The sequence below is a fragment of the Piliocolobus tephrosceles genome, chromosome 2, assembly GCF_002776525.5.
Source record: "Piliocolobus tephrosceles isolate RC106 chromosome 2, ASM277652v3, whole genome shotgun sequence".
NCBI lineage: Eukaryota > Metazoa > Chordata > Mammalia > Primates > Cercopithecidae > Piliocolobus > Piliocolobus tephrosceles.
Window position 1 is genome coordinate 100171802 of NC_045435.1, and position 12786 is coordinate 100184587.

The 12786-nt window shown below is 38.6% G+C and overlaps 1 protein-coding gene across 1 annotated transcript; it reads left to right on the forward strand.

Moving 5' to 3' along the window:
• Nucleotides 1-107: 107 nt before the first annotated feature.
• On the forward strand, nt 108-7520 carry CRYGS (crystallin gamma S). The gene is made up of 3 exons (XM_023187620.1): nt 108-1730; nt 6377-6619; nt 7005-7520. The coding sequence occupies exons 1-3, from the start codon at nt 1710-1712 to the stop codon at nt 7275-7277; spliced, it is 537 nt and encodes a 178-aa protein (XP_023043388.1). The 5' UTR covers nt 108-1709; the 3' UTR covers nt 7278-7520.
• The last annotated feature ends 5266 nt before the right edge of the window (nt 7521-12786 follow it).

The window sequence follows — 12786 nt, forward strand, 5'->3', positions numbered from 1 at the left end:
TGTAAAAGATATAGCTTTACTTTTAATTTTAGAAAAGGTTTCCAGTGTCATTCCTCAAAATGTCAAGTAAGTTTCCATTTGACTGGGAAAACCTTCTTTCAGATAAGTGAGTGAAATTGTCAAATTACCAAACGAGTGAAACGAATCAGATTGCTGATAAACATTGGTTCATATGCTCTCTGGCCATTTAATTAGTAATTCTATCAAAAAAGTCTTTTGTATTTCTAAAGTAAAAATTAACCCTCAGAATGTTTAATTCTAATTGAAGTTTACATAGTTTTTATTTTAAGAAGAAATTTAAGAAGCAGACTATTACCAAATAAACACTGGAGTAACAGAAATATATTTTAGATATTGCTATTTGTTAATGAAATAAATGATACTCAGACACTTTTTTTAAAGTTTATAAAATTCAGAAAACTAAGCATATAGCTTAATATTTTCTCAGTAATCTTTATATCAAGGCATGTTTGCCATTTTCTGAATTGACCATAATACATCCCATTTATTAAGATATTTGTTGGATAGTTTTATTAATAGGAAGATGAGGAAGTTGGACTTTTGAGAATATACTTGATCATTTAAAGTTGAAAATGGAGAAAAGTTAATTTGTTGTTGTTGTTGTTTTGTATTTACATAAGATGCAATCTCATTCCTAAAGTCAGAGGTGTATTAGGGCCACAAAATGTTCTCCGAACAGGTTCAAATGTTGTATTGTGGGCCAAGAAGACCACCTAGCTAGTAGCAGGTTGTGTTTAGTTAGCTAACCCTTGGCAAATTCAGGAGTCCCAAGTCACTTTTCTACATACAGTGGCACCCTTCTTATGGATTAGAGCTCTTTTTCTAGAAAGAAATTGTGTTTTGAAAAAATTAAATAATAGTTGAAAGAATAAGTCAGTGAACTTTAACATACCCTTTATCTAGATTCGATTTGTCCGTTGTTAACATTTTGCTACATTCTGTTTACCACTCTCGACATGATAGTATTGTTTCATTTTTGCTCAACAATTTTAGAGTTAGGTTGCAGACATCTTGAACCTGTCTTCTAAATGATAGCATACATGTCCTAGAAACAGACATTCTCCTACCTAGTCATGGTACAATGATCAAATTCAAGAAGTGAAACTTTGGTACAATAGTATTATCTAATTTACAGTCCATATTAAAATGTTCCTGATTGTCCCAGCAGTGTTCTTTATAGTGACTTTTTTCCCCAAACACAAGATCATGCATTGCATTTAGTTGTCATGTAAGTTTTGTTGCTTTTAGAACATGTCGCTTCTGTCCAGAATTAGAGATAGTCTTCTGACTCTTACCTCTCACAAGCTTTGTTGAAGAAAAAGGACATTAGGAATTTCAGAGAGGCTGCTTCCTATTAAAAAAAAAAAGCAAAAAGGGACTGTTTTGTTTTTAATTTTTACAACTTTGTCTGGGTTTTGGTTTCTTGACTCAGCAAAGTCTATAATGCAGCAGGGCTTGGTAAGCATTAAAGGCGGTACTGAAGCTTTCCTTTATTTTATAATCCCAATTGTTTTTTCTAGAAACCATCAATAGCATCTAAATGACTGACTCAATTTTTGGATCCTGTTCTCATGACTAAGCAAATGTTTGACTGAAACCAGCCCATATAAATGTCACTGTGCCTCTAACTCTCTGTAGCCATTCCTGAATTTCTTTCAGCACTGGGAAAACCAGTCTGTGCACCAAAAATGTCTAAAACTGGAACCAAGGTAAGTAGTCACATTGATTTTTAGCCTACCCACTTTTCACCTAATGATGCATTAAACACACAGAAAAGCTTTTGCTTCTTTGCCTAGAGGTGAGTATGATAGTGGTTAGAGAACTGGGATTGAGAGAGAAGATTAAGAAATGCTTATTATATTTTCTACTCTTAACAGAATTACCAAACACTTTATTAAGGGTTTATCTTTATGTATGGTGCTATATTGAATACTATACAGGTAAATAATTTATAAATATCACTATTATTTCTGCCTTCTAGCAACGAATATTCTATGCAACTGATATTCTCCATAGGAATAAGACATGCTAATGGGGATTATATGGAGAAGAAAACTTTTAATAATCAATTAAAATTTTGTTTTCTGAAATGTAGCCTCAACCATTAGTGTTCTAAAAGGCCAAAGTGGATGGGCTAATCAGGTGAATAAACTCCTACATCTCTCCTTCATTCAAGCAATTATTTTTACTTGTTCCCCAAATGAAGTGCTCCCTTACAGTCAGAAAATTGCCTCTAAAGTATTTGACTCACGATTGCTGGATTGGAAATTATTCTCTCAGGTAGGGCTTTGGGAATGAGGGAATATGCCTTCATTTTCTTTTTAGCTCTTCCACTGATGAGACAAAACCACTGCGTGATTTTTACCCCCAGCTATTCGAAAATTTTCAAACCCATTGAATCTTCAAAGAATGGGAAAGAAATGTTGAATGAATATTTGTTTATCTTTCACTTATATTCTGCAGTTGTTGACATTTTGCCATATTTGGTCTCTCCTATCTCCATCTCTTTCTCTTTACTAAACCATTTGAAAATTAGTAGCAAACTTTATTATACTTTTGCCTTGAGTATTTAGGCATGTATCTCCTAAAAACTAGGGCATTTCCCTGTATAAACACTGTATCATTAGCGTGTCCCCAAGATTTACCATAAATATAATAGCTAATATTGAGACCATATTCAAATCTCCCCGATTGTCCCCAGAAATGTGCTTCATGGTGGCCTTTTCCCCTAATACAGGATCAAAAACGTGTATTGCACTTGGTTGTCATGTCTCTTTATTCTCTTCCATTTTTTTAGCCTCTCTAAAAAAGTCCCCCTACCCTTTTGTTGTTGTTCTTGAGACATTGACATTTTTCAGAGCCTAGGTTAGATGTCTTTTAGGAAGTCTTGCAATCTAGATTTGTCTAATTGTTTCCTCATGTTTAGATTTAAAATAAATATCTTTGCCAAGAAAGCTACATAGGGAATGGTGTGTACTTCCTGTTGCATCATGTCAGAAGGTACCTGTTAACTTGTTCTATAATTTAGTGTCTTTAGTGCTCTGAGGTTCTTGAAAATATACCATGCAAATCCACTAAAAAAGAATTTTAAGTCCTTAGAGGAGGGATATCCATGTGTCTTGAGGTAAAGCTGTTATACAACCATCTTAGATGAAAACATCTGCTTTTAAAGATTTGCAGAGTAGTAATAGTGTACTCTTTTTTATTTATAGCTGAGTTGTTCGTTTAGTTAAATAACTTTTGCTTGCTAGGGTAAAGGAGATAGTAAATTATTTCTTACTCTTTCTCATTGCTTCTTCCTTTCCCACTATCCTGCTAGCAGTTTAATCAGACGAGTTATGGGCTTGGCAAAAGGAATAGATTTAACTAAGTATGTTTTCATTACCTCTGGGATACTCAAGACATTTTTCTCTCTGCTGCATTAGATTAGTAGCCCATTTTTCCACAAATAAACCTGATAATGATAGGAATTTTGTAATAATTTCTGAGAAAACTTTCTGCACATTTCTTAGCCTTCTCTACAAAACGTTTTGCCCAAGGGTCAAAACCTCTAAACTGACAATAGCATGGATTTCATGGTTATTCTACAAATAGAAATTGAGCACAGCTCGGTGCAACATTCTCTGGCTCTGAGATATAGAAGGTCTCCCACTGAAAGGAGAGCTTAGTCTTGGAGCTCAGTAATGATTCCATAGCAACAGGATGAGGGCTTTGTTTCAACTGTTGGATGGTTGGCTGGTCTCCTGGGAGGGTGGACATCAGGTGACCTTACCAGGTGTCGTGTATATTTTTACTTAGCAGATATTGATAATTAGTCAAGCAAATGTGCAGAAGGCAGTAAATGTGAGAAACTATGAAGTGAAATCGATGGTATTATTAACTTCATTTCCCGTAGGATATCTTTTGCAAAGGCTCTTCTTGGTGACTATTTGGTCAAAAACCAAAGGCAAATAGAACATGTGAATTAAGGAGTTTAGAATCTATCCATTCTCATAAGTTATTTGACCTTCCTAAAGATCTCTCCACAGGTCACGAGGAAGGGCCCCTCAGGCTTAGGCCCAGCCTTGTTTCTTGTCCAAGAGAGTAAGTGCTGCCATGTTAAACGAAGCTAACTGTGCAGGCAGAAAGACAGCAAAGGAAAATTAAGTGAACAACAGATTACTAACCAGGAGTTTTGCACTGCAGCCCACCAGCTTGTCTGCAACTAACTTGTAACTAGGTAGTGACATTAGGCCAATCACTTAACTTCTTCGTCTGTAAAAACTGTAGCAAAAGCTTATTGCCAATTGTGAGTCAGCTATTAAACTAAGTACTTTATCAACATCCCCTTGGACTCTCAGAACATACCATCTGCAAGAGACACTGTCATGCTGTTTTGCAAATGAAGAGCTGTAGAGAAAGGTTAATTGCCCTGTCCAAGGTCACATAGCAAGAAAGCAGTAGCACTGGTTTTTTTTTTTTTTTTTTCTTTATCCATAAACTGAGGTGCCATGTATCTAAATCTATATACTGTGCTAAGATGGGAAGGGAACGGACACACATAAAGAAATTTGGGCAGGGGGTAAAGGAGATGAAGTAGATGATTTAGGGGTGGGAAGGAAAAAGGACCCTTTTAGGGAACAGGAAAGAGAATAGTTGAAATAAATGGGAAGGGAAGGGAAAGATTAAGGTGGAGGGAAATAATTATTAGTATATTAGTATCTAGATAGAAAGAAATACCCAGGGTAGAGGAGAATGATGTTTTATGCCTTTTTGTGAGTCATTCTTGGTTTCTTCCTCTCCTCATTCCCTCCATCTAATTAGTCACCAAATCCTGAAGTTCTTTACCGTTTTCTCATCATCATTCACATTGGAGTTGCGTTTTGGTTGGCCGTCATCATATCTCACCTGGCCCACAGCAGCCATCTGTTTCTAGACACACACTACTAAGTCCAACTCGCTCATAATCACCAAAGGGATTCCAGCATGGTTCTTGTGTCATTTTTCTGGCTTTATTTTCTAATACTTCACCACATGTTCAATATGTACTGGGTTTAATGAACTACTTATTGTCCCTATAATGGGCCGTGTTCTTTCACTTCTATATTCTTTTGAACATGTTTGTTCCTTTTCATTTGCCTCTGGAAAATACCTACTTATCCTTCAATCCTCAGCTCAAAGATCCTCTCAAGACAATACCTGGGCTCTGCTCCTTTCATCTGAAATGACTCACATAATTTTCTCCCCTGAAGTCCATAAAGTAAATCAGCCACAAGGTGGCAGCATAATGCCAGGTAATTAACTGTTCAAAGCATGACACCTGTGATTTCAGTTTATAACCTAGCATTGATCTGAAATTCCATCTTAAAAAAAAAAAAGATGAAAATGTTGTGGAATTATTGAATAACAAGGGACAAGCTCTGTAGCCCATTTGTAGTTTTCATCGTGGTTTTCAGGAACCGCTTGCTGAATCCTTGGGAGTTCCCAGGACCTCTGTCTCCTGTTTTAGCCAGAAAAGCTCTGAGAGTTGTTTATTAAAGCCTGGACTTCCAGTCTGCTGTAGTCTTCAAATAGGAAGCTGAAGCTCAGAGAGGTGGCTGGATGAAGATCGTAAGGCTAATCGTGGAGAGGGAGCTCTGTAGTCCAAACTTACTGTTTCTGGTTTCACAGGGCTGCATATTTTTCAGTGCCATCGGAGACTTACCCCAGGCATTGTGGTAGAAACTTGATCATTGGAGGCACCTTATCATTTTGTTACTTTGCAACTACTCTGTTGGCAATAAACTAATAATAAAGAACATAAATATGATATATTTTCATATATGAAATCTCTACATCCATCTAAAATAAGCTCTCTAAAGCTAAGGTTTATGTTTTATTTTTCTCTTTGTATCTTCCATATCACCTAGGAGTCATTCATCTTCATGAAACAATTATTGAAGTCAAGTGATGGGCATAGAGGATTGATAGCTCAAATAAGGCTTGGAAAAAGTGTACTTGCCTTGGAAAAAGTGTACTAGGATTCTGGTGGGAGGCGTAGACATATAAATGGATAATTTATAATATAATGTGGTAAGTACAGAGAGCTGTGGGAACGTAAAGGAAGGAAAATGAACTTGAGTCTGAGACTGTTCACTTCTCTTAGGGCCCTCTTCTGTTTTGCTTCATGTTCAGCTTTCAGGAAGTACTCATTTCTGTTGTTGACAACTGAAGTTGTCTGTCAGAAAGCAATGTTGTAACGTGACGTACAACTACATATTTTTCCTCAAAATTGAGGAGAAAGAAATTTCTAAAGTAGGCATTATAGTCCTAATTTTTATCTGTGAATTAAGCCCACCAACTCCTCAGCTCTTTCTCTGTTGGCCCTCTACTTCAGATTACCTTCTATGAAGACAAAAATTTTCAAGGCCGTCGCTATGACTGTGACTGCGACTGTGCAGATTTCCACACATACCTAAGTCGCTGCAACTCCATTAAAGTGGAAGGAGGCACCTGGGCTGTTTACGAAAGGCCCAACTTTGCTGGGTACATGTACATCTTACCCCAGGGAGAGTACCCTGAATACCAGCGTTGGATGGGCCTCAATGACCGCCTCAGCTCCTGCAGAGCTGTTCATCTGGTGAGTCTGGGGACTGTGCAGTCCCTCTCTTTCCCATACCTCTGTCTGCTTTCTCTTGCTTTTAGGTGAAAATTTTCTTGAGTCTTTTCTACCTCTAAATAAGTAGCTGCTTGTTGGCTGCTGGGGCTTGAATAACATCTTAGAGCAGTTCATCACAAGAATGACTACACTAATTTCCAGGGTGCTATCTCTGCCTCTTGACTGTTTTGAAGAATTAATTTTTTCTTATTGAAAGTTAGCTATTTTAGTCAGTACGTGGTGAGATGGGAGTTCAGATTATCTAGCTTTCAAGGTGATAAGTTCTGAACAATACTGCTCTCTAAGTTCTTGACCTGCTGGTGATTTCCATAATGGTTTCTGTTCATTTTCTCCTGTGTCTTTTCAGCCTAGTGGAGGCCAGTATAAGATTCAGATCTTTGAGAAAGGGGATTTTAATGGTCAGATGTATGAAACCACTGAAGATTGCCCTTCCATCATGGAGCAATTTCATATGCGAGAGATCCACTCCTGTAAGGTGCTGGAGGGTGTCTGGATTTTCTATGAGCTACCCAACTACCGTGGCAGGCAGTACCTCCTGGACAAGAAGGAGTACCGGAAGCCCATCGATTGGGGTGCAGTTTCCCCAGCTGTCCAGTCTTTCCGCCGCATTGTGGAGTAATGACATGAATGGGGCCATATTCTTCCTGAGGCCCAAATGCTGGCTGGCCTTGTGGTCCAAATAGGCATCATCAATAAAACAGTTGGCATGCATCCCACTGCTGACTATAATGCCTCTCCTTAAATGCTTCTAGGGACCAGCAATATCATGCTCGCCACAGTGGACAGTTACACTAAGCAACACATCCACCAGATCACCGATCTAGATCTTTGTGCCAAACAAAATGAGATCTCATTAAAAGGTGGTGGTTCCTTTTGCTTATGTTTTGCATTAATTCAACAGGCACAGTAATAATTGCTACCATTTATTGAGTGCCTACATTATTTCATTTTCTCTTTACAACGCTGTGAGAGGTAGTTTGTCTGTATTTTATAAATAAGGAAACAGAGAAATTTAAAATTTGCCCAGATTCACCAGTTAGTGAATGGAGGAGCCAGGATTCAGTCCGGGCTACTTCTGCTCCCAAAATCATTGTTCTTCTTTCTAACACATGCATTCAACACATTGGCTGGAGATCTGTGCATGTAGTGTCTGTAGAAGCCCCTGAAAAATTTTAAAGGTAGGAAAGAGAGGGTCCACTGATGTTCCAATTGAGGGAACAGAGTATCTATCAAGAACAACCAGTGAAAACAGGGATATTATTTGAAAATGATGGAACCATAAGCCATCTGAAGTCCTTGTTTAAGATCCAAAGACTGCTGTGTTAGTTACTTCTCAACCCTAAGTTTAGACTTTTTGTGTAAAGAAAGGACACACATTAAAAATGTCCCTATGTTTTAATAGTTGAAATGGAGTTTTATCAAGTTTTACTTGCTTTGAGTAACCCCTGAGATTTTATTTAATCTTGAAGAGGAGAATGATGAAGGAAACAGTATGACCAGGAGTATTTAGTGAGCATTCAGGTGAACCTGGGGATATGCGGAATGCACCCATCTGTAAACAAGATAGCAAAGCCCCTGTCGTCTAGGAGCCTTCCCCAAAAGGACAAATTAGAATTGCTAAATTCCCTTTGGGTATACTCTGTAGTGTATAGTGCACAGTTGCCCCAAAATATGTTTATTCATGTTGTTATCTTCCCCTCCCTTTTGTCATTTTGTCTGTTTCAAGTGAGAGACTGAAAAAAAGTGGGTGTAAGTAAGGGAGGGAAACTTGACAAATGGAGAAGGAATGGGAAACCATTTGCTGAGCTGCAGAGAGCTCTGGCCTGTGAGCTGACTGCAGCCATGAGCTCTGAATCTTGTCACCATACTGTGAAGCTACATTTCCTTATCTCCAAAACAAGGGAGTTGAGCCAAATGCTCTCCAGAGTCTCATCTAACACAGACATTCTCATTCCCCAGAGACCAGCAGGAGGACACTAAAAAACTAGCTGATGACCAAGGACTACTGACACTTAGTTTTAGAGGCACAATTTCCAGAAATGACCTCAGAGATCCACTGATTTTTTGCCAAAGAAATAGGCTGTGATAACTGAGTTAGTATCAGTCTCTTATATCAACTGCTTGCCATGTTCTTTGGTGAGTTGCTCACGGTCTGTTCAAAACAACTAGAAAAGCAGCTCTGGCAGCAGGATAGGAAAACAAGAAGTGTCAGGATGACTAACCACAGTTACAGAGAAGTAGAAGATGACTTTTGACAGATAAAAGCAGGATTATTATTTTGGAGTGTTGCATACCTCCTGGTTCATGCCTTGGTCTAGAAAGAGGTTGCTATCATTTTCTCCAGCTGCAGACACACCAATCAACTTTACGCTTAAAAGGAGTTTGACTAACAACTGATATTAGAGGTCAAAAACACTTTATATCCTTATCTGTCAGTCAGTCCCAGCTGTTTTGGTAGAACATTCGGCTGTTAGGACAAGAAGTCGGTGTCTTACCTGCCACCCACACCCAGAACAGCACCTGATAATTCAGTTATCTCCCCCTACCTTTTATTGTTTTATCGCTCTGAAATGGGGGATCTCAATAAAATAAAGCGAGGACAACCTTAAACCATTTTGGCCCTATTTCCATCACAAGAATTTCTCTAAGACAAGTCTCTGAATATTCCCATACATGGAGCTCACTGTCTCAAAACAAAATATCAAAGGCTTCCATCTAGAACTTCCAAGTATTGGGATAGAAAAATAAATATAGTATAGATATGTGCCATGTAATATTTGTAAAATTTGTCTGAAATTCAAAGTTAACTATTCTATATTTTTATTTGCTAAATCCAACAACCCTACTTCAAGGACAAGGCAAGTTACACAGGAGTGACATGGGGCTAAGAACAGAGAGTGGTGCAAGCTGTGAAAATGAGCACATTCCCCAATAGAAGGACATTTAAATACATTTTTTTTTAAAAAAATCACTGCACACCAACAAAATACATCTGTATCTGAATGTGGCTTGTGGACCACCAGTTTCCAATCTTGGCTTGTAGGACAACTCTGAATATCAGAAATTGTTTCTTGGATTGAGCCAAAATCTGATCCCTGAAGCTGTCAACCTGCAATCCTAGTTTTCACCCACAGGATAGCTCTTTAGGTATATAAAGATGCCTCCAGTTTGCTTCCATGGTGGCATTTCTACACTGAGCAATGTCTATTTCTTTCATCCTTTCTTTCTTGATGTGTGGGCTCCCAGACTCCTCACCATTCTGGTGCCTCTCCTCATGCTAATGGTCATTTCTCTCTCCCCACTGTCATAGCTGTATGTAGTCTGACCAGTGCTGGAGGATTATGTTCAGTTCTTTCATCTTTTTTCTCTGATTTATACTGTTCTTAACTAAGCTCAGCTCTCCCTGTGGCCCAGCCCTGGTATGGATGACTGGCTACCTTTCCCTAAGAGCCAACTCTCCAGTCAAAGGGCTAAAGAGTTCTCTTCCTCTTTTGGTAGTTAGACAGAAATGGATTCAAATTCCGCCACTTCCATATGTTAGCTCTAAGTCACATAATCTAACATGTATGTATATCCTCAATTTTCTGTGAAACTAACATAACACCTAATTTGTGGGCATTAAAATGAGATGGTATGTGAAAAATACGTAGCATATAGAGTTAATTCTCATTATTTGCTGTAGTTTTACTCCATAAAAATACCCCAAACACTGAATTGCAAATACTGAACTATTGCTCTTAGATAAAATACTAGGTTAAGTTCCTGTAAGCCTCTGGTCACATTTTTGTCAACTGATCAATATATAAACTTTTTTCATATGTGTTTCTGTTAAAAGACTCTGGAATACATGTTGTTGATTTATTAACATGGAACTCAGGGCCAGCAGCACTGTAAGTGCTGCCTGAAGAAAGAGGATCTAATAGATATCTCAGTAAGGCACATCGCAGCCTTCTCAGGCTTAGGAACACTAGACAGCCCTTCAGCACTACATTTGGGGATGTTTTCAACAGTGACATTACCAATAAAGAACAATGCATTGTGGAAAGCATGGCACTAAATAGGCTGAAAGGAGACTTGTTTACAGTATGAGAGCTGAAACGAGAAGGGGGAGCATTTGTTCAACCTTAACTGGGAATATGCTCATTGGATGACTCAGGTTTTTCACTGCTCTGCTCATATCCATAAATGATCACAAGAGTACCACAATTAGTGATTTTTGCGATTACAATGAAATTGGAGGGAGTGGGTGAATTTGCAAGTATGGAATCTACATTATAATGAGGGTCACCGGTTCTTTACCACCATGGTTGCCACATTAGTATTGTTTCTGAGCACTAAAGTACTTCTATTATCAGATTTTGTGGGGGTGTGTGTGTGTGTGTTTTAACTTGTCTAGCTTTTTAAATGCCTGTTTCTATCCCCTAGTTTTCAGAAAAGCATCTCTGCATTTTTGGCAGATACCCCATAATTGGGAAGAAATATATCAGAATGGTCCAACCCATCCTACTACCTTGAAAAAGAGCCTTATTTTTGTTATCATAGGAGTTCAGCATTTTCTTAGCTCTCCCGTAAGCTTCTCCCTTGGTTCTAGCTCCCAGCAATTTCCACAGCCAGCAGAATTGTCCCTAGAGTTCACACAAGTCCCCTTTATTTTTGTCTCTCTTTTCTGAGGTTCCTCAGGAGACAGAGGGTAGCTAATCACTGAGCTTTGGGTGACCAGCTTCTGACACACACAGGAGTCCCTCATGGGTGTGACTTCAGTGCAAGGGAAAACCTTTCTGTCCACAGACACCTCACACCTTTACCTCTTCCTTCAAGCCTCAAACTTCAAAGTCAGGCAATTTTAGAACAGGAGAGGCTGGGGCTTCCCCATATACTATAAAAACAGTGAGATGGGGCTTACTAACCCTAGTTTACAGATGAGGAACTGGGGCTCAAAGAGGCTAAACAACTCGTCTGAAGTCATTGGTTCCAAAGCTCTCATTCTTTCCACTGTACCATGCAACTTCTGCTTCTCAACTTTCAAGACAGAACCATAGTAACTTGTCTATCATAGAATGAGCTATTTCTTTTTAAATAACTTTATTGAGATATAATTCACATGTCATAAATCCACCTGTTTAAAGCATACAATACAGTGTTTTTTAGTATCCTTACCACAGAGTGTGTGTGCAATCATAACCACAGGCAATTTTAGAACATATTCCTCACCTCGAAAAGAAACCCAGTACCCTTTAGGGATCACTGTTTTATCTATCTCTCCAACCCCTCAGTCCTGAAGAACTACTTTCTGTAGATTTCTGAATCTATTTTCTGTGTGTTTGTATTTGCCTATTCTGGACCTTTTATGTAAATGAAATGATAAAACACATGGTCTTTTGTGATTGGCTGCTTTCACTTAGCAAAATGTTTCCAAGGTTCACAGATATTGTGGCCTATGTTGTTGCTTCCTTCCTTTGTGTGACTAAATAATATTCCATTGTATGGAAATTACACATTTTGTTTATCCATTTATCAGTAGATAGACATTTGAGCTGTTTTCACCTTTTGGCTATTTTGATTTTTTTTTCTTTAAACAGAGACAGGGCCCACTCTTTTGCCCAGACTGGAGTGCAGTGGCATGATCATGGCACACTGCAGCCTTGAAATCCTGGACTCAAGCAGTCCTCCTGTGTTGGCCTCCCAAAGTGCTGGGATTACAGGCATGAGCCACTGTGCCCGGACTGTGTATAAGTTTTTATGTGAACATGTATTTTCATTTCTTTTGGGTATAACCTAGGAGTATAATTGCTGGGCATCTGAGCTATTTCTTAAATGCTGGAAACATGCAGGGCCTTGAAGCCAATACAGACCTAGGTCGAATTCTACCTCTCCCACTTTCTAGTTGCAGGATTTGGGCAAACACACTTCTCTTAGTCTTAGATTTTTCATATGTAAAATAGAGGTAGTTATAACTACTTCACAGCGTTAGATGAGATAATAGGAGAAAAATTCTCAGCCCAGTGAATGACCCAAAGGAGCAGGTACTGAATAAAGGCAGCTGTTCTAAAAGATGGAACCTCTCTGGAAAGAGGAGACTTAAGAGGAGTCCCTTGTGGTAAACAGATTGGGAACCAGAGGGATGTTTG